The sequence below is a fragment of the Ursus arctos genome, unplaced genomic scaffold, assembly GCF_023065955.2.
Source record: "Ursus arctos isolate Adak ecotype North America unplaced genomic scaffold, UrsArc2.0 scaffold_2, whole genome shotgun sequence".
In the NCBI taxonomy this organism is placed as follows: domain Eukaryota; kingdom Metazoa; phylum Chordata; class Mammalia; order Carnivora; family Ursidae; genus Ursus; species Ursus arctos.
Genome location: NW_026622874.1, coordinates 32,887,138 through 32,914,669, shown reverse-complemented (window position 1 = coordinate 32,914,669; position 27,532 = coordinate 32,887,138). Strand labels below are relative to the sequence as shown.

General features: G+C 52.2%; 1 protein-coding gene across 1 annotated transcript in view; it reads right to left on the bottom strand.

The window, feature by feature from the left end:
* Positions 1–27,532, bottom strand: part of PLXNA2 (plexin A2) — a 205,391-nt gene that overhangs the window by 21,072 nt on the left and 156,787 nt on the right. The window contains exons 13-17 of the mRNA XM_026509048.4: positions 12,969–13,120; positions 6,652–6,769; positions 4,438–4,574; positions 3,336–3,503; positions 3,097–3,190 (exon numbers count right to left, since the gene is read on the bottom strand). Coding sequence (XP_026364833.1) covers positions 3,097–3,190; positions 3,336–3,503; positions 4,438–4,574; positions 6,652–6,769; positions 12,969–13,120 — 669 coding nt within the window. The remainder of the gene's footprint in view (positions 1–3,096; positions 3,191–3,335; positions 3,504–4,437; positions 4,575–6,651; positions 6,770–12,968; positions 13,121–27,532) is intronic.

Genomic DNA, 27,532 nt, shown 5'->3' with positions numbered 1-27,532 from the left:
ACACACACACACACACACACACACACACACACACACACACACAGGCTTCATGTTCTGAAAACAACACTGTGTGTGAAATTGCAGAAAAGCTGACGGATGCACAGAGATTATGTCAGAGCTCCGAGTCCAAGTATTAACCCCCACGTTCCAGAAGGAGTTTAAGAGCTTCATCAGAACAGCTCACTGAGGGCCTCATGCCCTGTGGGAGGTCAGGGCCCATTCCCGCCCTTTCCACACAAACTGAAGCAGTCCCTGATGAGACGGATGTCCCCTTCGTGGTCCAGGGGGAGCGCTCTGGCACGAGGGACATGGGGGAGCAGTCAAATGGGCAGAGCTGAGCCAGGGAGGCTCGGACCCTGAGCTCCGCGGGGCACTGCCTCTTCCCTCCGTTCCCCCATCTTCGTCCGCGCTCATTGCAACGCCCTAGACCAGACTCCTCTCTGAATAAGCAAATCACCCCGAACAAGCGGCCTCTGTTTGCTTCCCGCCCCCCCCCCCCCCCCCGGGTGCTGCGTCGGCACTTTGTTTGCCAAACATTCCTTGGGGTTTCGTGGCCTTCGCTTTGGCCCTTCTCACTTCTTGCTTGGGACTGCTTCAAACCCCAGAGGCAAGAGGGAGCCCCAGGGCGCTGAGGATGACCTGGGGCCCAGGCAGGCCCCGCGGGGCAGGGTGCCGCTCTCCCAGCGCTCCTGACGGAGAAGGACCAGGGCAGAGTTCGCGAGCTTCCAGGTGCCGAGCCAGGCTTGATGAAAGCCGCACAGCAGGCCCGTCCTCCGGCCATGCCAGCCTGCAGAGCCCGGGCAGGTCACGACCGAGACTGAGACCCCAGCTCTCAACAGGGAGGAATTATTACACAGAGGGCATGTCAGGGGGTGCTGGGGGAACTGCTTGGGAGAGTCCTGTCCCGGGGCTGCAAGCGTATAACCTGGGCAGTGGAGGGGACGCTCGGGACCTTAATCTTTCCAGATGGAAGTCAGGTACAAGCAAGGCCTTCCCAGAGCCGTGTTCTCTTCCGATAGCTTTCCAGGGACTAAGGCCGCAGGCTTGGGGGGCTAACCTTGTCAGTCACATACTTACTCCGCACTCCATTAACCGTGTCTTTTACTTTCTGTATTTCTGATGCTGGGCCGTCTGGGGCCTTACTGACCTGGAGGAGCTCCCCTCCCAGGGCCAGCCAGTGCCTGGAGACAGCAAACAACTTGCCCGCCTGCCCGCCAGGGCACGTTGTTCTAATGCAAAGCGAACAATCCAGAGCCCACACCCCCCACCACCTCCTTTTCCACGCTCTGAGCAACTGTGAACCGTGTCTAATCGCACCAGCCCGCGTACCAGCCAGCTAGAAACAGCCCCAGAGCCCCGGAGCCCTCGAATATGATTCAGACCAGGCAATCCTACACCCGCTCACCTGGCCTTGTCGGTTCCTTCCTGCAGGAGCCATAATGCAGCCTCCTGCCACAGTGCCTTGTTCTCCCTCTGCTTCTACACCCTGCCCCCCGTGCTTCCCACGGGGCCCCCCATGGCACGGCAGGCCCCCTTCCCTGCGGCTCTGTGAATATAACAGACTGTCTTTCTGATGGCAGTCGTCTCCTGTTGGCCTTGTCACACCTGAGTCATAATAAAACCTATGATTTAAAACACGTACCTCTTCTGTGCAGGGGTTTTATCCCTCCTGAGTGCGAGCCCACTGTTCCCACGGCCACCGCTCACCTGCCTTCCTTCCACTTAGGCCCTGGAGTTGGACAAGGTGGCCTGTGAGCTACTGGGAACACTGGCCTCAGTCTGGAAGTGGAGTGGAGACAAAGGCTTTCTTACTCATGGATCAGACTCTCCATGTGGGATAAGGAGACATGGGCTCTTTTCGCCCAAAGAGCTGTGACCATGGTGGCTACTAAAGGTGTGACACAGGTGTCCCCACATATCTGCCCTGAGGGAATGTCAGAACCAGAGCACCAGCATCTCTCCTGGTCTAGTAATGAAGAGGCCAGCCTTTGGGAACCCAGTTGGCCCTGCTACCAGATACCTTCACGGTTGGCGCAAGCCATTACTCCTTTCTGGCCTTCATTTCCTCAGCTAGACAACGACGACAGGGGGTGGACTGGAGGATCCCTGTAACCTTTCCAGATCCAGCCTTCAAACACCGTGCATTTTGTGCCTTTCTGCTTTTCCTAAGGAAGCTTCTAGCATGCTGGGAATCCGTCCGGGATAAAAGGATAGATACAGTACCTCTTTCCCATCTCCATCACAGCCTACTCCATCCCCTGAGGTCAGAGCAGTAATAATAGCAATTATATAACAAATAATGGCCATAATAGCATCTCCTGGACTATAATTATGAATACAATCATGTTTCAGAAAATATTAGCTAACAAGACTGAGATGGAACCAACTAGAACCAACTAAAAAAATTGATAACGACATCTCAGACATTCTGCTTTGATGATCGAGAACTTCTTTAAAAATCACAAAAATCCATAGAGAAAAAAATTAAATGACATGGCTTCGCCTAGGAGAGTAAGGTGAACTGTTGGACCGGTCGTCTTGGCCACTGGGATGGAAGGAGCCGCGTGCAGTGACGGAGGGTTGTCAGCCGCCCACCCAGTGCGGGCCGAGGGCTGCAGGTCACACATCGGCAAGGAGAGTCTTATCATTAGCATTTTCAGGCAGAGAATAGAGGAGCACAGAGGTTAAATGACTGGCTCACGGTCATACAACAGTAAATGGCAGAGGCCCGCTTCCCATTCAGAAAGCGTCTGAATCTAGAGGCAGAATTTCTTCACCTTTCACACTGCTTCTTATCAGACCTCAAAGTGAACAGGGCACGAAACAGGAGCCCTTTCGCGCTGTCTTGCAAGCTCAGAAGCTGGGACTTTTATATACTTATCGTATCGCCTTCCGACGAGAAATGACTATGCGGGAATTCTAAGGGTCACGGTAAGGCTCAGGTGTTTGGGGCCCTGATTCCAGGCTTGGGGCCTTGAACTAACTTTCGTCTCCGGCAGGTGACTGCTTCAGTGCTCACGCGGCGGACCTCACCACGTGGCAAACGCAGCCACGTGCCTGTGGTTACGGAGGGCCAGGCAGACTAGGGGTACTCACATTGACCGATTCCTTGCCGTTAAACTTGACTCGGACCCTGGGCTCCTGAATGACATCCAGGTTGAAGCCTGTGATGGTCAGGGGTGTGTGGCCGCTGGGAACAAGCAGAGGTTGGGTCAGGTTAAGAGCCCTCTCAAACTGCAAACCACCGCCACTCCTGGGTCCCCTCACCAGTCACACCTGGCCGAAGGCCATAAGTTAGGTGGCAGCCGGGCGCCTCCCTCCCTCCTCTGCCTCACCTGGCAATGCTCCACTCTGGCTCAATGCGCTGCACCCGGGGGTCGTCTATGTATTCGAACTGCAGGTTGTTATCCACGCGGGCTCGGTCGACACTCACGGAAACGGGGACTGGGCCCAGTCCGTTGGATGACGGGGGTGAGACGCACACGATCTCATTCATTGACCGCCTGACAGGGAGATAGCGGGAGGGTGGTGAAGAAAGGCCTGGGCCATGAGGAGAGCTCTCTGGCTTGGGAGGGGATTTTCCTCGGTCTGAGGGTGTGGATGGCCCAGAAGAGCTGTTCTTTCCTACTCTACACAACGGGACAGATCCCGTATCGGGTGTATGTATATCGGTCCCTCTTTTTACTGGAGAGCCACCTCTGGCTGGAATCGGGAGGGAACAAATTAGAGAAGGGGATTAGAGAATGTGGGGCAGGGGCAGGGCTTCACGGGCTCTGGGGGATCTTTTCTTTTCTGGATTTTTCTAGAACAGGCTAGTTAGCCAGGGCTTAGAGTCTGGTCAGTCATTTAATACATATTCACTGAGCACCTGCTATGCAGAGAAGGGGATGCACAGTCCTTGCCTTTAGGGAGTTTCTAATCTGAGGAGGAGATAATCGGATAATCCTGAGCATGCTGGGTTTGCACCCATGGGCTCTGGCAGGAAGCTCTCAGGAGTCTGTATATGCCCAGGGCTTTACCAGTGTATCTGGCAAAGAGCAGGTGTTCGGGTTTTTAGGCACAAAAGATGCCCCGAGGAGGAGTGTGTGTGCTTGCTGAAGACTGAGGCCATGTCTCTCAAGTTCCCATAGTGGGGACCTCGTCAGTGCTTGGTCCCAATGATGACCGAAGAGTTTCTGGGACTTTCCTCACCAGCAGCTCTTAGGGCCCTCATCCTAATGATTTTTAGACGTATCTAGCCCCTCAGTAGGTTCACTCGTAGTATATATGGCTATAAACTGAGTAGTAGTACGTATTTCGCACAGGGACAGGAACGCTGTTCCGGCCCAGGACGTCCGCATCACGGAAGGGACGGGCACCTGCATGAACATGCCCAGGAGCAGGTGTGCACACGCCTCACATGTCCAGCCTTCTAGGGCTCCCGTGCGCCCATCTTACCCATAGAACTCGCAGGTCTGGTTGCCCAGGTACACAGCCACGCTGCTCCCAGCCCCGAGGTAATGGCCTGTGATGGTCACCATGGTGCCTCCCGATTCCGGTCCTCGGATAGGGCTGAGTGATAGCACGGAAGGGTTCTTTGGGAAGAAGCAGAGAAACGGTCACAGCTCAGGTTTTGCCCAAAGTGACAGACCCAGGCTAGACGTCAGGCCCAAAGGAGGGGCTGTGTCTATGCTCGGGGTACAGGTACTTCTCCTGCCCTTTCTAATCTCTTCTCCTGGAGCTGAGGCTGTTTCTAAGAGGCTCTGGCATGTCTAGGGAAGGGAAAAGGACCATGGGTTAGAATTAATTAACTCCCTGGGGAATCGCATGCTCCTAACACTGATGGGAAGGCAGAGGTAACATGGACTAATCTATCAATTAGTTTACAAATGGAGAGCAATTTGAAAATGCTTCTCTATCCAGAGCCTGTACTGATTTTTTTGGCACAAAATCGATGAGGCTGAATAAAGCATCCTTGTTTAGACCGGGACACCAAGGGGCTAAAGTCCTTCATTAACGGCTCACGCGCATGTCCTGTCCCCTCTGAAACATGCGAGGGGCACCGCAGGGGGCCTGGTGCACAGAGTTGTCAGTGAATGTTTGACATGGTCTCCCCAACCTTCATCAGGACGATGGCCTGTCAGTGACCAGGGCTTTCTAGTAAACTCACTAAGCTGTAAAATTAAATCTGAAGCTTGAAAGAAATGTCGTCTGGTCTATAGTGCATCGGCCGCTGACCGAAATCAGAAAGGAAGTGCTCCTGCCTGGAAGACAGGGGAGTGGAGTGGAAAGTGTGTTTAACTGAGCAACTTCACCTGCATGAATTCTAGTTCGCATTAGCCATTCACCGTCCATGGGCCCTGAAGCAAGCTTCTGGATCATGCTGGGCTTTTTTTTTTTTTTAATAATAATATTTTTTAATTATATTATGTTAGTCACCATACAGCACATCCCTGGTTTTTGATGTAAAGTTCCATGATTCATTAGTTGCATATAACACCCAGTGCACCATGCAGTACGTGCCCTCCTTACTACCCATCACCAGCCTATCCCATTCCCCCACCCCCCTCCCCTCTGAAGCCCTCAGTTTGTTTCTCAGCTGGGCTTTTGTTTGCTCCCAGGTGGGGAGGAGGGTGGGCTCAATGATCTCTAAAGCCTCTCCCAGCTGGGACAGTCTACAGTTATGTCTCCACCCAGTCTTTCTGGTGTTTGCTGCTCACAGGAGACCCTGTCTGTGTGGCGTCGGAGACGGGGTAGGTGGGTGGCAGGTAGGCTGCAGTACTCTCCAATCTGAGAAAAAGGCCAGCAGGATACAAAGGGCAGAGATGCCAAGATAAGAAGGCAGAGCCTGGAAAACCCAGAGCAAGCAGTAAAATGCTTCAGAGAGAATAAAATTTTGTGGTCTCATGATTTTTCAAAACTCTTAGCAAGGATGGTTTGACCCCATCGGCTGGTGTTAACACTTTCTAATGAACAACTCAATGCGGTGCTATAGGTAAGTGTCAGAGGAGGGATTCCGGGGCCCCACGGGCAAGTTGCTGATTCAGTGGGAAGCCAGCCCCCGCAGACTCCAGGGCCCCGGAAGTGTGCTATTGATTTCGTAGGAAGATCGTGCCAGTCTTAAAGAAAGCCTTTGTGATGCTACTCCCGGCTGCCTGAGTGCGAAGATATGCTCTCAGGTGTGAGAATGGTGAGAATGTGCGTATGTGAGCGTAACCACCCCAGCACACAGAGCAACTCACACGTACACCCCACTCCCGTGGGCCTGCCACAGACACACGGCCCCATGGGATTTGAAGTGGCTTTTCTAAACTCCCACTTGCGATATCCTTGCCAGAAAACAAAGCATGTGGATAAATATAGACCTTTTTAATTAGGTCCCTCAGGCAATCTGTCCTCATTAGGCTGGAATGAGACTAAGATGTCCGGTTCGTGGGACAAGGGGCAGCTCCTCCCTACCCTACAGGTAGAATCCGCTTTCTAAGAAAGGCCTGATTCTGCCTTATTGAGAACTCTGACCTGTGGCTCTCTGGGACACTAACAGCGTCGTTAGTCACACATCCATCCCACCCCTGGCGTGGGATGGGGGGGTGGGGCCTTCCCAGGAGAAGCGTGGAACAGAAGCGTACCCCTGCTGGGAGCTCAGAGCCCTGTGCAGGACCCAACACTCACCACAAAGGTGTACTGTTGATGTGACTTGGTCATGAACTCTGGCTTACACTCGCCAATGCACAGGCGCACAGGCCCGGAGGTGGTTCCCACGAGGGCATGACCCATCTCACAGACGATCCTGAGGAGAGAGCAAAGCTTCCCGTGAGAGGCCTGGCCAGAGCCGGCATCCTGCCTGGACTGCTCACCCCCACCCCATAAAATGACTCTTCAAACCCTCGCACTAGTGCTATACCAAGACCTAGCTTGCTCACCCATCTAGCTGTGTGACCCTGGGTAATGTGCTTTCCCTCTCAGGGCTCCAGCCTCTCTTCTGTACAGTGAGAGGCTGAATGAGATCACCTCTAAAGCCCGGTGTGCCACCAAATGCTATGTTGCCTAATTCTCTGAATAAACCTGTCCTCCCAGTGCTGAGTGCAGGATCTTAGAGCGGGGTAGCAACCCAGTCTTTGTCGAATAAAACCCAATGTCCAACAGAGAGATGTAGGGGAGGTAATTTAGTTAGCGTTCTTTCCTGTGTGACAAGCCAAAATTGCAACTCTCCTAAAAGGAGGGAGCGAGGGCCCATTTGCCAAGTTGATTCAATTGTGGTTTGTTTCCTACAGGGAGTTTTAAAAAGAGAATAGATCATCAGGTGAGATAGTGAGCGCCCAAAGCAGGAGCTCCCAGCTAAAGGGAGGAGTGGAGTCCTGCGACAGTGGGTGAGGGGGTGGGTGGTGGATGAGTTCATTAGGACAGCAGGTGACACTGGACTCCCACTTAATCAAGGTCTGAGTGCACTATGCTGGTGGGCGAGGCAGTGAACCAGCCGTGGGGCTGGAAGTCACGTCTCACATTAAGAGGCTGGGTAGCTGGAGGGAAGAGGGGATGCAGCGTTCTCTCTCATGAAGTGCAGATCAATACCCCCCGTGACGACTTCCCTGGTGCCTGAGATCGGTTACAGCAAGCACATTTAGACACTGGTTGCCTTGGCCACAGCAGCCTTCTAGAAAGGGTGGGCAGCTGGAGGATATGGGACTGAAGAAATGAGGTTCTTGGGGGTTCCTCTTGCCAACAATTAGAAGGCATGGGGCGGGTGGGAAAGGGCCCCACCAGGCTTGGCCAAAAAGGAAGCTAGGGACAGAAGAAAGGTCTTTCCTTTTCCTCCCAACACCATGTGAGAGTTCAGCGCATTCCCGTGCCCCTGGCAAGGCTGCTTAGTGGGAATCAGAAAAACAGACCCGGTACACTAATCCCAAGCATTATCCTGGCACTGTGGGGAAGGTCGGTGTTTAACCGGGCACTGCTTATCTCCCCAGCTTCTCTAGGAAGGAAGGTAACTAAACAGAGATTTCATTTCGATGTAATAAAACTTGCATTAAACAAATACACCGCATGCTTGCACACACGGCATGCCACGCACATCTCCACCTCCTTCATAACAGTTAATCCCAAATAAGTACTTTAACTCCTGGTGAATATTGACTTAACATGCAATAACTGTCTTATTACGTTTAGCATATTAGATCCAACAAGAAAGTACTGAATGCACACGGAAGATACTCTCCTTTCCCTTTCTCTGAGAATAAATTAATTAATTACGAACCCAGAGTAAAGACGATAGTGATGATCAATTAGTATTTTGCACGTAACTGTCCTCTTAAACCTCATTAGCAGAGCATTTGAGAAGCTTAATTTAAGGTACTGCGTGTGGTTATTTTCATGCTGCTACCTGCTTGGAGTAACAAATCCCTCATCCTGTTTCCTGGGCCCTAGTGCCTGCCCCTGCATGGGGTCCCTCCCAGCCAGCAAACCGCCCCCTGTGCTCCCGAGGGGCTTCCGAGGGGACTCTGTCATCTACTGCAGGGGAAGAGGAGGACAAGTAAGCGGGGGGAGCGGATAAATCTCTTTCCCTCTCTTCTCATCAGGACTCTCTTGTCCCTCCCTCCCTCTCCCCCTACTCTGGGCTACAGTCATCCTCCAGAAGAAGGGAGGAGGAAATCATGGCAGGCTTGAAGTCCTGGAGAGGGGAGATAGGAGAACATGCGAAAGTTGGGGGCATATTTTTTCTTCCTTGGGCCCGGGGTCCGTCTAGAAGAGGACAAGGCGAGGAAGGGCCTGTTCGGGTGTCTCTGTAGGGAGTTAACAATGGCCTGGACCCTTTTGGTGCACCGTCTTTTCTAGAACATTTTCTTACTCAGGGCTCATGTCCCAAAAGATAAGCTTCCCATATCGAGGACCTGGGAGAAGAGGGATGGATGGGAGATGAGCACTGCCCATGCATCCAAGGCTGAGTGCCTGAAGCCGGCTCTGAATGCCCCACCTGAGAGGGCATGACGCAGGGGAGCAGGGGCTGAGCCGCAGCGAGGCGCCAGAGCTCCACAGTGTGTGTGCTCCCTTCCTCAGCACTGCCGCTGACACCTGTCCCCACCTCCTCTCTCTGACCTTTAACTGCAGCAGGCCGTCGGCAGCTGTGGGCCACAGAAAAGGGTCTGGGTCGGTAGGGAAGAACTGAGTGGAAATCCTAAGAAGTCAGCACGCAGAAGAACCCCAGGGGCCGCTAACCCTTCTTCCTTTTATTCCTGGGATGCGGCACTTGCGCTGAAGGTTGGAGAGGCATCCTTGAGTGAATCTGTTCTCAGGGCTCAGGGAGAGGAAATAAAGGAAGAAGCAAGGGCAGTTTCGGGGAGTAGAAAGGCTTATATGAAGGAATGAGGGTCAGGCGAAGGCAGATTTAGTACCTTAGTAATAATAAGAGCGACAATTTACTGAGCCGTGATCCAGGCGGGCACTGTACAAGACAGGATCTCCTGGCATCTCAGGCTCTCCTACGGGGTGGGTCTTATCAATTCCGCTTTATGGGCCATGACACTAAGGCTCAGAGACTCTAAGTGATTCATCCACGGTCACAGCGGCAGAGCCATGATTCAAATCCAGGTCAGCCTGGCTCCAAAGCCTATGCCTTTGACCATTCTGTTCTACTGCTTCTAGAATCAATGGAATGCCTTCCATGTGTTTTGGGGAGGGGGCAGGGTAGACATGGCAGCAAAGTGGGGGTGCAGTTGAGGCTGTTCCGGGTGTGGGAGGAAGCAGGAGGATGGTGGGGACGTGCCAGCTGGGTTCCTAAGACTCAGAGCTGACTACCAGGGCCCCCTACCTTTCTGGGTGTGATGACCCCAGGCTGCGGTGTGTGCGCCGCTGCCTCCTTCAAGCCTTACAAGTTGGCGAGGTTCCTGTGGTTTGATTTCTGGGGGCCTCCTGCCTTCCTGGCTTCCTCCTGGAGTCTCTGGTGGCTCTAGGCTCCCTATATATCACAAGGGGATGATAGCTGGGGATGCCTGAATTTCTTTCCTTGCAAAGCGAGGAGCTTGACTAATAACCATCCAGCTTCAACATTTGGAGGTTCAACTCCTTCCTGGTAGACAGAGAGCGTCTGGAGACACATTCGTGACACCCACAGGCTCTCTAATGGTAGGAGCTGTAGTTCCACGGACATACAGTTCACTGCTCTGACACGCCAAGGACCATAGTTGCGATTGTAGAGATCATCTATTTCTCCATTTCTCCATTCTCCAGATGAGACATTAGAGAATGTGGGACCAAAGTGATTTGCTCAAAGTCACCCAGCTCACCGATAGCTGGGCTCCTGGCCCCTAGTCCAGTGCCCTCACCCCCATACCGTACCACCCCCCACAGCCTGGCAGAGATGGTGCCTTTCTCCCCATGAGTGGCCACTCCTAGCGTGGGAGCACATGCATCTGACATCCAGCCAGCCCTGCCTGGGTTCACAGGTGCAGCAGAGGAGCGGGGGGAAGGAGGGGGGTCTGAGGACTCCGGCTGAGTACCTCTCACAGAGTCCCCGTCCCCGGAGTGCCTGAGTGTCGGCTTCCACCTGCCTCTTGTCACCCAGAAAATACCCTGTGATGGAATCAGCTGGCCCTCCACAGACCGGTGGGGTGCTGATTGCAGGACTAAGTGGGGCCCTTTAACCAACATTACCCTAATTGCTGAGTGATAGATGGCGTGGCACAAGCATATGGTGAACCATTACTGTGCCCGCTAGTCCTGCCCGCACCCGGGACCCCGCACTGGCCCGTTTAGCCAAATTCATCTCTCCCAGACATGTGTAACGATTGTGCCTGCTGCTCGCTGCCTGGGATGGAGGCTTTAATGATGTTCAGATACTCGGAAACCTCGAGAGTGGTAATGTGCCTGACACGGCTGGGAAGCAGGGCTGCACCCGCCGAGGTGCGGAGGGAGAGCACTGGCTCCCTCCTGCCTGCCCCGCGCCGCAGAAGAAGGCGGTGGAGGTTTTCTAGGGGCACCGGCCTTGGCAGGGCCCCCTGGTGACCAGTCACCTGCCTGGGCTCCCCTCACATCCTCACTTCTTGTGTCTCTCTGAGCTTTCTCCCCCGTGGCCCTGGGTGAGGGTGGTACCTTTGATTTCAAAGACGGAGTATTTCCTCGCATTCCTATAGCGCACCGTAGTCTCCATTTCCCCATCCTACTGAATGTCCCCCAAAACCCGTGCAGTAGAAATCCTGATTTCCATCAGGCTGATGAAGGTCTGAGAGATCGGATAGTTCGCTAAGGGCTCAGGGCTGGCGAGTAGAGCAGCCAGGACTCAGACCACCTTTGAATTCCAAGTCTCATGAGATCTCCATGTGCAGCTGCTCAAGAGTTTGTACTTCTCAGCTCAAAGCCTTACCCGTTGGTCCCCCAGACCCTTTCCTTTGGAGTCCTGTAACATCTCACCAAGTTGGAAACTTGGCCTGTGTTCGGAGGCTCAAGGTCGGTCCTTGAGGCCAAGGTGGATTCAGGGTCAGTGGGACCGAGTGTCTAGCCCAGCCTGGCAGAGCGCTGAGCGGGGAGAACTCTGCAGGCTGTCCTGCCTCCTGAGCCAGATGCTTTCACCTCCTTCTCTGGCTACGAAGCACAGTTTCTATCAATTCCTTCCCCTCTCCCTCATCTCTTTCCTGGAGACTCTGCCAGTCTTTCCTCCAAGATTCAGTCCTTGCAGAGAGAAGGCTGTCAGGGGAGGATCCGGTCTGAAGGATCAGAACGGCTCCTTCTTGTCCCCACTGGGGGCGAGCCGACCTCCATATGGTCCTCAGAGTCTGGGAATTCACCTCTCTGACTCTGACCCTGCTCTGGGCCATGTCACAATCATGGGCCTTGACCCCAGAGGCCACTCGCTGATGGATCATGGAATCCTCAGACCACTCTTGTCCAGGAACTTTGCCCCATGGCTCTTACGAGATGGAGAGACCTGGAGAAGTCAGGGGCCTCAGGTTCCCGCTCTGCCTCGGCCACTTGTCCACTGAGTGAACTGGGGAAGTCCTTCTACTTCTGCAAGCCTTTGGCTTTCTCCTGCTTTGTGAAGGGCGATAGCAACATCTATCTCTCAGAGTCTTTCCCAATTAAAGTGAGATAATGGATGAGAAAGTGCAAGTACTGACGGCAGATAAAGCGATGTCATTTTTCTGGTTGTTACTTAAGGCTGGGGTGGTCAGGGGGAGAGGCCTGGGGTCCTGGGGGTGGAGCTAAGGGAGAGAAGCCTGCCCACAAGCCCTGCTCTCCTGGAGTGCTCCTAGCACCCCTGGCCCAGCAGCTGTGTTCTCATGGAACCAGGATGACCTGACCCCACTTTACCTGACAAATCATGCAGAATGATCTGGCTGCTCCCCTCACCGTCTCTCGTTGGGGGTAAGCATCCCTCCTTCCACACTCCTGCCCCCAGCTTGGTGCCCACCTCCTGCCCACTGACTCCACAGCGGTCACCACTGCCAAATGAACGCCCCAAATTGGAACATATGTCACTCCTGGAGCCCCGTTCGCCTGTCCGCTGCTACACGCCTATTTTCTAATTTCCAGCTGACATTTCCCTTAGTGAAATAAATGAATTTGCTCCGGCGGAGGCCCTGCTCGGATTAAGCTGCTGTCAGAGCCCCATGAGCCAAACAAATTGTTGCCTGCAGCCCACTGTGTGGGATGCATTCCAATGGGGGCTGGCAGGGGAGGGGCCGGAGAGACCCAGGAGGAGCCTGGGCTGGTTGGGAACATGGCTCAGTCACCACTGGCCAGGCGAAGACTGAATGAGGGGCAGCGTCGTGCCAGGAGCTGTGGTGCCACAGGAGCCAGGAAACGAGGAATCGTATAGGATATGAGCCTTCAGGAGTGGAGATGGGGTAGAAGACGGCCCTGGGCAGGCTTCTGGGGGCAGGGTCTGCAGGAGGAGAGGGATGGGAGGGAATCCTGGAGAAGTCCCAGAGAAGGGAAAGGGAGAGTCCCCACCCTGAAGCTGCACAGGAAAAGGGTGGGCCAGAGCGCGCTGGACTCACTGCTCAGCGATGATGTAATCCCCCGGCAGGGGGGTGCAGGGCACCCCAGCCACCTGCACGTGGTGGGCGATCTCAGAGAAGTCCAGGCCCAGGTTCACGCCATGGATGGTCACTCGAGTCCCTCCTTCAGGTGGTCCAGACACCGTCAAGATCTGCGGGAGGGAAATGGGGTCACAAACCTGCGGGGCTGCAGAGACAGAGGCAGCAGTGCCCTTGCCCTGCCCCGAGGGAGGCCGGGGCACCCCGTGCACACCCGGAATCTAGGGGAATGGAGCAGGTTTCCTCCACTCTGTAGACTATCTAGGCTCCTGACAGCACCTCGTTTTATACGACTTCCTCGGTTCCTGAGGTCATTAATTCATTCATGCATTCTTTTACTTAAAAAAATTATCAGCGAGCCCTGGACACGAGGCAGAAAATCCTTGTTTGAGATGTGTCTCATTCACTAGCGGCCTGATTGTGATCAAGTCTCATAATCTCCCTACACCTTAGTTCTTAGTTGTGAAGGGGGGATAATCATCTCTACCAACCCGCCTCCGGAACACCAAATAGGGCATGTTGGGGAGCTTTTTGTAAACCGGAAAGGGCTCTGTCATTGTTATGTGCTATTATTGTCACTCCTGCGGGGCTAGACACTGTCGGGGTTACAATGGTGACTAGGCAGGAAACCAGGAAATTCACCCTCAAGGAGCTTCTGGTCAAGGAGGAAGAGATAAAGAAGCCATAAATCATGCTGATGGGGGGTGCACAGTGATAAGACGGATTCGGAGGAAAGCCGTGGGAGCCCAGAGGAGTCCAAGATGAGGGGCTGCTTCCGGGGAATGATGAAAGACGCAAAGTGTGTTTGCCATTGCGCTGTGAAAAATCCCATGATGCCTGCCGGAACCATGACAAAAAATAACTTAAGGATTTTCCAAATATTGCTGGCTTCTCATTAGTAAGGATCATTCAGTGAACTCCTAATTCAGCCACCAAATGCTGTCTCATTTTGCTCTGACCCGACGGGAAAAGGAATCACGTTGTCTCAAGGTGTAAACACCCGTCCGGGATTAGATCAGGCTCTTGGGAAAAATGCAGCTCTTTGGGATGGAACAGATAGCCCAGGGAGTAAGTTCATCCATTGCGGCCCATAGTTCTCCGAAGTAGGAGGAAGCCAGAAGCGAACTCAATCACTGGAAGCAGGCTCAGAGAATCTTACACTAAGATTCGTGTACAACCTATATGGTACAGTTGCAAAAAAGTGTGAGGGTCTTTTCACAACACCATAAGAAAGGCAAGACCGGGTGGGAGGGAGGGATGGAGAGAGGGAAGGGTGGATTGGTCGAGGCCAAGACTCCACCACAATCTCCCAAACAGAGCTGCAGCCTGGGACCTTCTGTCCTTGGGTCCACTGGGAGCCTCCCTTTAACCCCGTTCATACTGGTGGAGCATCCAGTGGGCAGTGGAGTCAAGCGTGCCCCAGGGCAGAGATGATAGGTCAGTACAGGTGAAATGCTGTAGAAGGTTCTGGAAACTCTTCCCTCCTCCCTGCCCCCCAAAAGGGCACTGAGCTCTTCCTGTGGTGTGAGAGCACCAGGAGTTGTGCAACCAACTTGGCCATGAACGTCCAGGTGATGGTGGGCAGAGAAGAGATGATAGTGGGGAGGACCGGAACAGGCCTCCCTCCCCACCCAGCCGTCTCCTGGGCTCTCAGCCAGTTGGCTGCAAAGTCAGGGCTTGAACTCAGACCTCCTGATCCCCATCCTCTTCTGCAAGTCTTACATGGCGTGGTTTCCTTCCCTCCTTGACAGGCCAGGCCATGAACTCTCTCATCCGGAGGCTCATTTCACCCAAGTCACCTTGTCTGAGGCTCTCGCTCCCTTCTCTGGGAATAAAATAACCCACCTTCTGAATAAAAATAAACAAGATTCATAAAATGACTCAAGGGAGGGGTAGTGGAGGTGGTTTGAGGGCATCTCTGCGTGTTGGGCGGGAGTTGGGGGAAGTAGAGCAATTTGGAGAGAAGGGAGCTGGCCTGAGGAACCAGTGGCCCCACCGCTTTCCTGCCCCGGGGGATTCTAAAAATAGCCCATACTGGATCTTGGCTGTCGCACTCTCCCCTGGAACCCGGGCCTCCCTGGCTCTGCGAGATGGACCCTTGTTAATGAGGAACAGGGACTGGGATGCCTCCATGCCCCTGCAGGAGACATCAGTCAGAAAGAATTTGCTTTGAGCAAATTCAAGTGCCAGGTTCTCCTCTGATCCCCGAGTGAGCTCCACAGGCCCTTCTCGCCCCTCCCCCAGCCACCTGGATGACAAGAACCACCTACCAAAAGGAACTGACAAAACTGTGGTGATTGCTTTGCTCTCCTTCCCCCACTTTTATTTTTAAAAATACATTCTTTTGCTCGCTGCAGTTAATTACAACCTTTCAGAAAAACTGTGAAACGAAATCTTTCTGGAATACCTAAAAATATTTCCATCTCGCAGGTAGCATGTGGGGATTGTATTGTGGATATCCAGCAGCAGGGTCTGTGAGGCAGCTTCCTTCAGCGGGTCAGCCATCGCAGTGTCCCCTTCCGACATTCAAGGGTTGGGGTCCGAGACGTGACCGTGGGCACTGGGAGGGGCTGCAGGGTCCGTCTGCCAGCACAGAGCTGCTCAGAAGCATAAGCCAGCTTGCACGTTGCATAAGCCAGCGTATTGTTTACAGAAGAAAGACTTTTTTTTTTTTAATTGTTAGGAAGTGTTATAGCCTTGGCATGAAGACATGTGTCAAAGAGATAGCTAGTCTGGGGTGTGGAGACACCAGCCTGATGACTTGTAAGCCAGCTAGCAGCGGCTGGAATCCAAACCTGGAGAATCAGAGGACTCGCAGGTCATTGGAAAATGCCTGGGGGATGCTGGGGCCCTGGGGGTCTTTTTTCCCACGCTGCACATGCTCTGTGCTATGCTGTCAGCGCCTGGGGTAGGTGGCAAAGGGGTTTGGGGTCAAGGTATTAAGCAACCACCGTGCCCGAGGGCTTACGAGGGACACAGCTTACATCTTCCTTGCTTAAAACAAAACGGATGTTTAAAAGTCAGGATTTCCCAAACATAGCTGAGGAGGTGAGCATTTGATTTGCCAAAGGAGTCCCCAGGTCTCCATTACTGATGACTTCCATATCTGTATCGTCGGCTCAGCCCTCTCTCCTGAGCTCCATATCCATATATTCAATTGCTCCTGGACATCTCTACCTCCACCTGTATGTCCCTCAGGCACCTCAAATTTCACCGTGTCTAAAAATGAACTCTTAATTTTTCCTCCTTCCACCCCCAACCTGATTATCCTCATGGATTATCTTTCAAGGTTAATGGGATCACCGTGCACCCAGCCAGGAGCCTTGCAAGCACCTTCTCCTGTTTCCTTTCCCTCACCTACCTACCATGTATAATAAATAACAGTCACCAGGCACCGTCAGACCTTCTTCCCCAGCATCTTTGGAACCTGTGCCCCGCTCTGTGTTCCAGGGTCGGCCATAAGCAGAGCCCCACCGCCTCTCCCTCGCGCTAACTGCAGGGGCCTCCATGGTCTAACGTTAGAGTGAACTTCCTCTTGCCATCGGTGACCTTCATGAACACACACTTGGCCAAGTTACTAGTCGCCTGCTCAGAACACCTTTAATGGCTCTGACCACTGTCAAGGCAAAGTCCCTAATTCCTGGCCTGGCACTTGTCCTTCAAGTTCTTCTTCTTCTTCTTCTCTTCCTTTTTAAAAAAGATTTTATTTATCTATCTGAGAGAGAGCGCACACAGGATGGATGAGAGGGAGAAGCAGACTCCCTGCTGAGCAGAGAGCATGATGCTGGGACTCGATCACAGGACCCCGAGATCATGACCCAAGTCGAAGGCAGACGCTTAATGGACTGAGCCACCCAGGTGCCCCTCATCCTTCAAGTTCTGATCTTCGTTACTTCTTCAGCCACATCTGCTGTCTCATACTATGTCCTCCGTGTTCTACTCAGACGCTAGCGGCTCCTGCCCCCACAATGCACTTTACAAATCTCCGGGCCTTTGCATCGCATGTGGTCTCCCCAGCTTAAAATCAGAGTGAGTCTGAGCTCACTGTGCAAAGGAGCAGAGAAAGGTATCCTGTCAGACACATCCCCTAACACCTGGGGGCTTCCAAGTGACTCCCAGATCGTGAGGGGAAGGGCCTTGATGTCTGGGCGGTGGCCTGAGGTGGTAAAAACCCAGGCATCCTGCTTTCCTTGTTTCTCCCAGGACCAAGTATTGGGGAGAAGCTATAGAGGGAAAACTTGATGGAAAAGGACTTATTCTCCAGAGAGAAAGTGAACAGGATCTTTTAGGATACCACTTCAGACCAGGCAGCTGTGGGGTCCTGCGTCCACCCTAGAGATTGCCCACAAGCAATCTTAAAAGCAGCATGAGAGTGGAGGGTGCTCAGTGTAGCATCTGCAAAGCTTGGTTCTCTTGGGAGAAGGACATATGCCTATAATGAGGCAAGCTGGTGGAGCCCCCTGATTGCAGAATCAGAAGGAAGGCCTTTCAGATCAGGAAGAAGTTGTGGGCTTCCAGGGCAGGGGAGAACCAGCCTCCTACAGAGGTGCGGGTGAAAAGTCAGGATGGGAGTTATAGAGACTCCCACCCCCATACTGACACTGACAGAGGGGGGACCAAGACAGGGCTGGGATGGTGGCCAGATCCACATGTCCTGGCTTCCAGTTTCAGAAGGCCCTTGCTGCTGGCTACTCTGGATAGGAAAGACAGCCCACCTGATACTCGGGGAGCACCTGCAGCAGGAAGAGAGTAAGACAGACTTGAATTTGAATGTTAGCTCTGACATGTATCAGCGATGTGACCTTCAATCTCAGTGTCCTTATCAGAAAACAGATAACAATACTTCCCTCCCAGGGATGTTCTGAAGGTTAAGGAAGACAACATCTGGAAAGTCCCTAATAGGATGGTGGTTTAGAGAGCAGGTCTTGACAATTGGCAATTTCCTCTCCGGTGTTGCCCCTGCACCTGTGCCTTCCCAGGTCATGAAAATGTAGAATGGTGGCGTTGGTAGGGAGTTTACAGAGGTGGGCAATCTTTCTGTTTCCCTGGAAGAAGGACACAGGAACCGGGGGACTTAGATGCTGGTGTGACGGGGCTTAGAGAGAGCTGCCCATGGGCTGACTGAAGAAAGCCTGAGAGGTGTCCTACAGCCTGAGCCTGTCCATGCTGCCGAGGACAGGGCCTTGGCTTTGGGGGATTCTGGGCCCTGTGCAGAAGCATACTCTGAGCCAGACGTCACCCTTTCACCCAGAATAAATTTGGGAGGACATTGGGCCTGTCTAAAATTGTCTTCATTCTTTTCTCCCTCCCTTCCAGCCATTTCTTTTTCCCTTGGCGATTAGCCATTCTGGGGTAGGCAAAGCATCGCACAATGAACTCAATGAATGCTTCCAGGAAAGTAATTCTGAATGAGACACCCACACAAACAAATGGCTTGACAGTCTGGGATGTGTATCAGTGTGTGTGAGTGTGTGTAGTGAGGGTGTGGAGAGAGGGGGAGGGGAGCCGGAAACTTGTGAAATCAGCTGTCATCTTCAGATTTTGATCATTTCTGCCCCATGCTGCTCAACATGTACTCTACTGTGGACCAGAAATCTATCTAACTTCTCCTCTGTGGACCTCAGAAGTAGGGGATGAGGTAGAGAAGCACCCAGAAGCAGCTGCTGTAGGGAGCTATGGCACTCTGGCGTTCTGTGCTGACTCCCGCCGTGCACTCCTCCCCCGCCCACCTCCCCAGAGCTCCGGTTCAGCTCTCTCCTGTACTACACGTGCTCCCAGGGACAGCTAAGGGTCCCCAAGGCTATAGGGTCTAAAGGCAATGTGCATTTGACATGCCACTCCCCCCACTGGCCAAGCACGTCCACTGACAAAGGCCTACCTCTCCTGCAAGGCTCTGCTAAAAAAAATGCCTCCCCAATGAGGCTTTCTTTGACCCCCGTGGGCAGCACCTTCTCCTACACGCCCACTGCCCTTTGTGAATGTCCCTGGGAGAGTAATGGGCATGCTGGGTTGTAAACTGCTTCTTTTCTCAATAAGATAGTAACTGTCTCGGGACAGAGACGATCTCGCTTTTGCTTAGCAACCTGACACTTACCACACTGCCTGGAACACAGCAGCCTTCCCTAAGTATCCCCAGTTCTCCGTTACTGGGAAACGCTGGTCCCAACCAGGCTGTAGAGCAAACTTGTTCTATCGTGACAGCTGGAAGAAGGGAGGGCTCTATGTGGAGCTCGGGAGTGATGTACCGTACCATCCGCATCTCAAGAAGTTGCTCCTGCAATCTCTCTTAGTTTCATTTAAGCCAATTTCTGGTGTGATTCCTCATTGAACGGACGAGTGAACAGCTGCCTCCTTGTCACACATCTTCCAGATACTGAAGACAGCAACGAAGCCACCCCTGGCCTGCGCTTCTGTGATTCTCTTAGCCTTTTGTCGGAAGATCTTGTTTTCTAAACCCTTTCATCATTTCAGATGCTTTTCTCTGGACCCGTGGACTTCCAGGCATCCTCTGAGAGCGTAATGACCCAAAGCAGGCTCGTGGCTGGCTCAGAGGCCTGCAGTAAGGAGCGTCCGTGCAGGTGACTTCCCTCCGCTTGTCACACACGCCATTAACCAGGCCAGCCCTGGGCAAGTCCCAGAGGGAGGCTACCCCCTAGGTCTTTTTCCCAGGTCCTTTTTTCCCCTCCCTGGGGTCCCTTCCTCTACTTTAGGTACCTCTCATCCTGCTTGTCTCTTCTGAAACCTTGATTTGCATCTTAATGCGAACTTACGTTGCAGTACGACCTTGCCCGAAGAGTACTGGCTTTTTAGCTAAGTGCAGAATAAAATGTCTGTATGCAGCATTCAGAAGGAAAATGTGGGAAATGTGTTGGGGCAGAGGACGCAGTCCAGCAGCCCGACACCCGCCCCAGAAGCAGTCACTGATCGTGCCCAGGTATGTGGACGGCTAATCCACGCCTGGCTAAGTACTTTCTATCAGCTCATCCTATGCCCGGATGAGTAGGCAGGAGGATGTGGGATGAGGTTGGCATGTGCCGATGGTAGGGGACTAACTAGTCTCCTGCTGGGCCCTCTCAAAGCCTCCCTGAGCCTCTTGTGGGAAGCCACTTCTCCACCTCCTACAGACCCCACCTGCCAGCCGCACAGTCCCATTGAGTCCCGCCGAGCCCTGAGCATCCCAGCCAAATCTGCGTTCCTGCCAGACTGTGTCATGTTTGTTTTCCACCATGGGTGCCGTGACCTGGAAAGCAGCCGCCGTGATGCGACGCTCGCCCTGATTCTTGCAGCCACTAATCGAACAGTTCAGAGGGAACTGCGCCACGAAGCCGCCCAAGGGCTGGAGCAGATGCAGCGGACTCATCACAGCTGGGGCGCTCCCAAGGGCTGCACCGGGGGAGGAGCGCGAGGAGCCCCACGCCCAGGGGCTCCACAGCCTGGGGAGTGCTGCCCGGGACCCCTCCAGGGACTTGTGCAGAGCCTGGAGGGTGGCTGGGGGGCTCCCGCAGGGTAGGGGTTCAAGGGGTCAGAGGAAGACCACTTCTCAGGCCCGGCTTCCTCGGGTTGCACGTGCTGCCTGATAGCCACGGTGGGAGTGAAGACGGGCGCTGAACAGTGGCTCCTGGTTAGTGAAGGTTCTGATAATCCTGCCTACCATCAGTTATTTCATTTCCTTTATAATCGCATATTCTGATATCGTTTCATTTATTAAGTACTTATCATGAACCAGGAATTGTGCCAAGGGCTTTACATATTTTATCCCACTTAGGGCTCAAAACAAGCTATGAGGGAGGTCCTATTATAATTTCCTTTTTACAGACGGGGAATAGCACCCAGACAGGTTAAGTGATTTGCTCAAGTTTCCATAGTGAGTGGCAGAGCCCACCACGTCCAGCTAACCCGTGCTTCCAGCCTCCACAGACACTGCCCGAGTTGACCGTCTTCTTGCCCCGGAAGAGACCCCTCAGTCATCAGCCGGGAGAACTCATGCCCTATCCCAGTCATGGGCTCCCCTGTGCTCAGGCCCCCCAGCCCCTCTCCCCGGGCTAAGGCCAGAACCTGCCACTTTCCAAGAAGCCCTACAGTTGGCTTTGCTGGTCACCGCCATGTCTCTGAACTGGTCAACTTCTCCTCCTCCCTCTCTGTCCCCATTCCCCCTGCCACTGTGCGCATGACCCTCTTGGCCTCGCCCCCTTGTCATCTCTGCCTGTGCTCATCCAGTGTGATGCTGGGAGCGCGGACGACTGGCTTTCCTTCCTTCTCGGCAGCAGGCTGGATGAGCCCTCCGTGCCAGCACCTTTCCCTCCCCCAGCCCCGTGGATGGAGAATTCTGGTTTCCTACGTGAGCCCAGGAAAGAGATGAAGGATGGTGTACAGGTCACATGTGGGGGCTCTAGAGTCAAGTAGCTGTAGGTTAACTCCTGGTTCTAAAACTTACTAGCAGGGTGCCTTTGATAACATTGTCACTCCTCATAGCGCCTTGGTTTCCTCATCTGTTAAATGGGGCTAATGATCTTAGTAGCGCCGACCTCATCCAGGTTGTTATAATGTCTACGTGAGATGACGTATAGGGAGTGAGTGCGGTTCTGGGTGCCAGGGGAGCATGCAGTGAAAGGTAGCTATTATTTTTCTTATTACGAGTTTATGATGAAGAAGGCTGGGCAGAAGCCAGGCTAGCTGAAATCCAGAGGACAAGTGGCGGGTGTGTAGATGGCCCAGCATGACGGCCTCTCTGATTGGCCTGTCCAGCTCTTTCCATGGCTCCAGCAGCCTGTCAGCACCCTAGACTGGGTTCTTACAAGGACACGGGAGAGACTGACACGAGAGCCTCCCAGAGCAGCCAAGGGAGGGGGTCCCAGAGAAGGTGCTCCAAGACAGCACCCCCCAGCTGATGGACAGACAGGCTTTGTCAAAAAAGCTCTTGTGTCTGAGATTGGGATCAAGAGGGTTCTGCCCCGAGTGGCCCCCAAATCGGGACAAGCCAGCGAGGACAAGTTGCCAGTATAGAGACTGCTAATCTTCTTCTGACTAATCCACTTACTCCTTTCCTGTTGCTTAGAGTTCTCCTGACTTTCGGGGGCAGTGGGGCCGGCTCTCTGCCCACACATTCTGATGCCATCCTGGTGCTCGGCTGGAGACACCTGGACGCTGGATTCAAGATGGCAAATGGTCACATTCTTTTCCAACTTGGGTGCGCACGTGTGTAAGCACGTGTGTGCATGTGAGTGTGCGCACCCTTCAGGGGGGGCTAGAGCTCAGTTGACGCGCTCTGCGGGGATCTCTGGCCTCGGTGGCCCCAGCTCTCCTGCCCGGCGTGAATCCTTGCTGGCTCTGTCTTAGCTGATAGTACATTCAAGACCTAATTGTTATCTCAGCAGAGTAACTCCATTATTCATCCTGACACCATCCCCCGTTAGCTGTTTGTTGCAGTGATGTTATATTAATGAGGCCTGCAAATAAATGACGGGAGATCAGAGTGCTGACTTGTTTCTCAGGCAAGCTGGCTGACATATTTATTTATTTGTTGGGAACTTTGCAGCGAGTCTTTCTGGCCCTGGGTGGGTGGCTTTTGGCCTTTCCTGCAGAGATTTGGTGCAGGCTTACAGAACATACTTGTAAATGTTCAAGTCCCCAAACACTTTCACAAATGTGTTCACAACTGAGAGAATCCAGGAAAGAAAAAAATCTACTTTCAATTATTCGGGCAAATGGAGAGCAGAGGAATTCAAGAACAATGGATCATCTCCAAAACATATTGTATCCACTATTATCTGTGCTTGGTTTTAGAGAGCAATGCACACGGTTTTCTACATTTGCTTTTCTTTCCCAGTTACACATACCTAAGATAGTATTAAAGAGAATTTATGTTCCCTGAGCATAAACTAGTGAGGGATTGGGCAAGTTAGTGACATTGAAAAGTTCACAAAGTAAAATCTACAACGTGGTCAGTGGAGAGATGACTGTAAAACCGGCACCCCTATGGCCTGGCATCAGTGTGACCTTATTGGGCAATGTGGCAGGTGAGTTCAGAAACACACGGGAATATTCTTTGGTACCCAAATGGTGACAGATTCCCGGCCAATGAGAACCTTGCACTGGAGATCTGCCCCTTGCATTTCAAACCTGCTCTCCTTATTCTTCCCCCCGATCTCTATCATCACCTGCAGGTGTGAGCTGCATAGGCCCCATCCTCTGGGTTCCCATTAAGCTCAGATGCTTGAAAAGAATGAACCACCAGCCTCAGTAAATTCCAGCTTTCACCTCAACCCCATCACCCCACTGATAGACACAATCAGAAACGAACCAGATCAAGTCTGATAACTCTAATAAACATACATAATTAAAGTAATGTCTATCCTGAACGGGCAAGAAGGGGGTCACCGAAGTTTAAACATACCCCAAATGCCCCTCCTGCTCCACCTCCACTCATAGGAATAAGCATAGACCTACTTATGTCTAGGAAGATGGTGAAGGTGACCTTGAGGCTCAAACAAAGGGTGGCCAATGCTCCCAGTTTTTTTGGCCTCCCCTGGGACCTTCCAAAAGAATTGATCCTGGGCACAGATATTTCTGGTACACCTGTGGTGGAGTGAGGTGGAAAAGTGTATAGGCAGGGAAAACCCCTCCATTCCTCTGACCTAGACAGCTGGCATGGTACGGTGGGGGAGAGTCTGCATTCTGGAGTCTGAAGGCCCTGGTTTTGAATTTGTTCTGCCACTAACCAAATGGGTGACTTTGGGCAAATTATTTACTTCCCTCAGCACTGTTTCCTCAACTCTTAAATGAAGATAATTGTAGGCATATTGCAGGATGTTTAGGGTGAGTAGGTATGCAAAGGTCCTGGGGCACAGTCTGGCTATTATTATTAATACTCCTAGAACTAGGATGTGGATCATGTCTATTCATGTCTCTGGCCTGAGGTAAGTGTCCTCGTGAGGCGTCAAGACCTGGATCCCAGCCGTAGTCCTCCTTCTCAGCAGGAGACAATAGCAAAGGGTGCAGAGGAGAAGTTTCTGTCCTAGGTCCTTTGGAGGAAGCAGAGTGGCCTGCCTCCTCCAGGTGGCCCACGTTTAGGGATAGGTTGGGACTCTGCAGTGAGGGACTGCACCCCCGGCCTCCCCAACCGGAACTAACTTCTCCACGTGACAGCGCATGGCACGCAGTAGTCGCTCATTAAATGAATATTTATTTCTTGCAATCCTCTGTTATGGGTTGAATTTTATCCTCCTCAAATTCATATGTGAAAGCCCTAATTCCCATTACGTCAGGATGTGACCTATTTGGAGACAGGTACGTTTCTGGAAATCATCAAGTTAAAACGAGGTCATTAGTGCGGGCGCTTATCCAATATGACTGGGATCCTTATTTAAACAAACAAACAAAGAAAAAAATCAGAGACAGACATAAGAGGGAATGTCATGCAGAGATGAAGGCAATGCGTCTACAAGCCAAGGAATGCCAAGACTATTGCCTTTTCAAAGCACTGAAAGTGAGGGAAGAGCCATGGAACAGATTCTCCTCACAGCCCTCAGGGGCCCAACCTGCCGACGCCTGGATCCGGGACGTCCAGCCTCCAGCACTGCGAGACGGTACAGTTCTGTTGTGTAAGCCACCCCGTTGGTCGCGCTTTGTCACTGCAGCCCTAGCTGACCAACATATTCACTTTGAGTGGAGACCCCTGTCACGTGAGCTCTAAAGCCCCTTGACCCTTCCTATATTTCTCTCCCCTATTACATATTCCGTCGTTTTTCCCTTTCTGCCGATGCCGCCCCTTCCCAGCTCGTCAGAAAATGTTGCTTCTGGGCCTTCCCTCCTAGCGGGTGGCTTGTAACGTCCTCCTCTTTGAGGTCCTAGCAGTGCTGGAAGCAGAGCAATGTGATAGGCCAGGCAGCTCACGGCCTTTCCAAAGCTCTGCACGTCTCCCATCCCTGGGGTTGAACAGGTGACACGCGCACAGACACTGGGATGACAGCTCGAATGGGAGCAGCCTGGGATGCCTCTCCTGGGGGGCAGTATCATGATCACACCACGGGCTGGCTGAGAAGGAGCAGACGCTGGGTGCTGAGGGGGGCGCTAACCTGAAGTTTATGCAGACTGAGAAATTCTTACATCGTCTGTAAGACTTGTCCTCCATGAAGCTGCCACAGGAGGTGGGTCCCTAGGGGTGGGCTAAGTTGCCATGGAGACCGTTGGGTGAGAAGGGGTTAAGGATGAACACAGCTGTTCATTCAACTAAGCTCGAGCCCACTCCTTTTCCTAAAGCAGAACTCATTTGAGGTCAGGGCATTGATCTCCCCAGCCCTGGATAAGGCAGTGCCCATTCCGGCCCCTATTTGTTTCCAGCAATGGAAATTCTGCTGCCTCCAGCAGCCACCACCTGCCATCATAGAATCCTCCCCCTTTTATCTCTGAGGGAGGATCTTCATAGAAAATGGCTCTCGCAGATGAGTTTGCATGGAGTGGGTACACATTTTGAAGGCAAGGGCCAGAGACAAGGGGGAGGTATGTATACAAAGGGACAGATCCCATAGAATTCTGATTATTAAGAAAAAGATCTATGCCCATGTCAAGGAATTAGCCAAGAAAGCCAAGGTAAAGAAAATGAGCTGATTCTTCTTAAAAGTTACTTTTAACAAATGATCCATTTTTGTTAACAAATGCTAGAGATGCACCAGAGGTCGATTCTTCCCATTACTGGTGATACTAACTTCGATCGCTTGGTAAAAGCAGTGTCTATCAGGTTTCTTCTCTGTAAAGTTTCTATTTTTCTTGTTGAGATTAATACATACTTGTGGGGAGATGGCTTGAGACTATGTACATATCCTATTTTTCATCATACTTTCATTTACTAATTTTAGTATTCACTGGCCATTCTTCCTGAAATAATTATTACTGTGAATTTTGCCAAATGGTGATTTTCTATTCCCTAGGTCCTTTTACATTTTTGAGTTAGAATTCTAGTAGAAAAGCTTCCTCCCTCCCCCATGAATTATTTGTTTATTTGTATCAAGAAGGGGCATAGATTCTTATTTTATTCTATTCCTTATAGTTGATTAGTATCATTCATTTTCTTGCTCAGATTGTCCCAGATTTGGCTATGGGGGCCAAATCAAGTTGGCTCCTGTGCCCTTTTGACAGGTAGTTCACATTTTTGTTAGTACTCCTTGCCATGAATATATAACCTAACTTAAATCATAAGGAGACATTAGCCATCTTCAAATCGAGGGATATTCTACAAAATAATTGTCCTATACTCTTCAAGTGTCAAGGTCATGAAAGACAAAGAAAGACTGAGGACCAGAGCATGAAAGAAACATGATAATGGAACACCACACGTGACCCCGGATGGGATCCTGGGTCAGGAAAAGGGGGACAATAAGTGGGATAACTGGCGCAATGTGAATCAGCCATGTATATTACATGGCATTATTGTATAAATGTTAATTTCCTGATTTCGATAATTGTACTGTGGTTATGTAAGATGTTAATTTTGGAGAATCTGGGTGAAGGGTATATGAAAGTTCTTTGTACTATTTTTGTACCTTTTTATAAGTCTAAAATTATTTCAAAAATGAAAAGTTAAAAAAATGGAAGATGACTTTTACAGGGTTTGAAGGAAGGGAGGTTGAGGGTAGGAGACACAAAAGGAAAGGAACTATTCCTGATCATAGTGGATAAAATATTCCAGGCCTGGATCCTCCCTCTTGCATGGCTTGTCCCGAATGATGTCCCCCTGCATGGCTTGAGACACAGCATGGATTTGTCTCTCCTCCCCAGAGATGAGCTTTCATTTCTCCACAGCCTCTACTTGAAAAACGCCAACAGGAGACCCCACTGCTTGGGGCCTCCGACTCCTGCTGCTGTGTTCACTGGGAAAATCAATTACAGCCTAATTACCTCAGGGGGTTAATTAGCATCATGTCGCTTGGGTGTCCTCTGTGAATGGAGCAGCCCGTCAGTCCCCGGTCAGTGAGCAGGGGCGACACCGAGGCAGAGACTTCCCAGGGAGATGCCTGCCTTAGGGCTGGGAAAGTGCCCCTGCCAGTCGGGGAGAAGACGGGGCTGAGGCAGCAGCCAGGGTGGGTGGAGGTGAGAGGCGCCGGCGGAAGCGGGTCCCTGCCTGATTTAAGCTCCCCTGTATCTCAGGCACAGAGATATAGAGACCAACAAGTACAGATGCAAGATTTGCGGGCAGAGCAGATTCTCCGGCCAGCGGTTGTTGGAAACCAGTGGAATCAGGGAGAAGGCATGGAGGCCTGAGCAGCTCAGGGAGCTGGCGGTGTGAGGACAGAGGCTGGGGCCCTACCAACAGTCACTGCGAGCACTCTCGCGGCGAGATAAACACACAGGATGGCACTATCACGGGCCGTGTCCCAGAGTAAAATGAAATGGAAGAAACCTGGTCCTTGAGGGGCGGTGTCTGCACGCTCACAGCCTCTTCCCACCAGGATGAATGAGAACCTAGATGGCAGGAGACACTCTCCCACCGGACTGTGCTTTCCCGGGGAAGCCCTGCCATGTGGATGGAT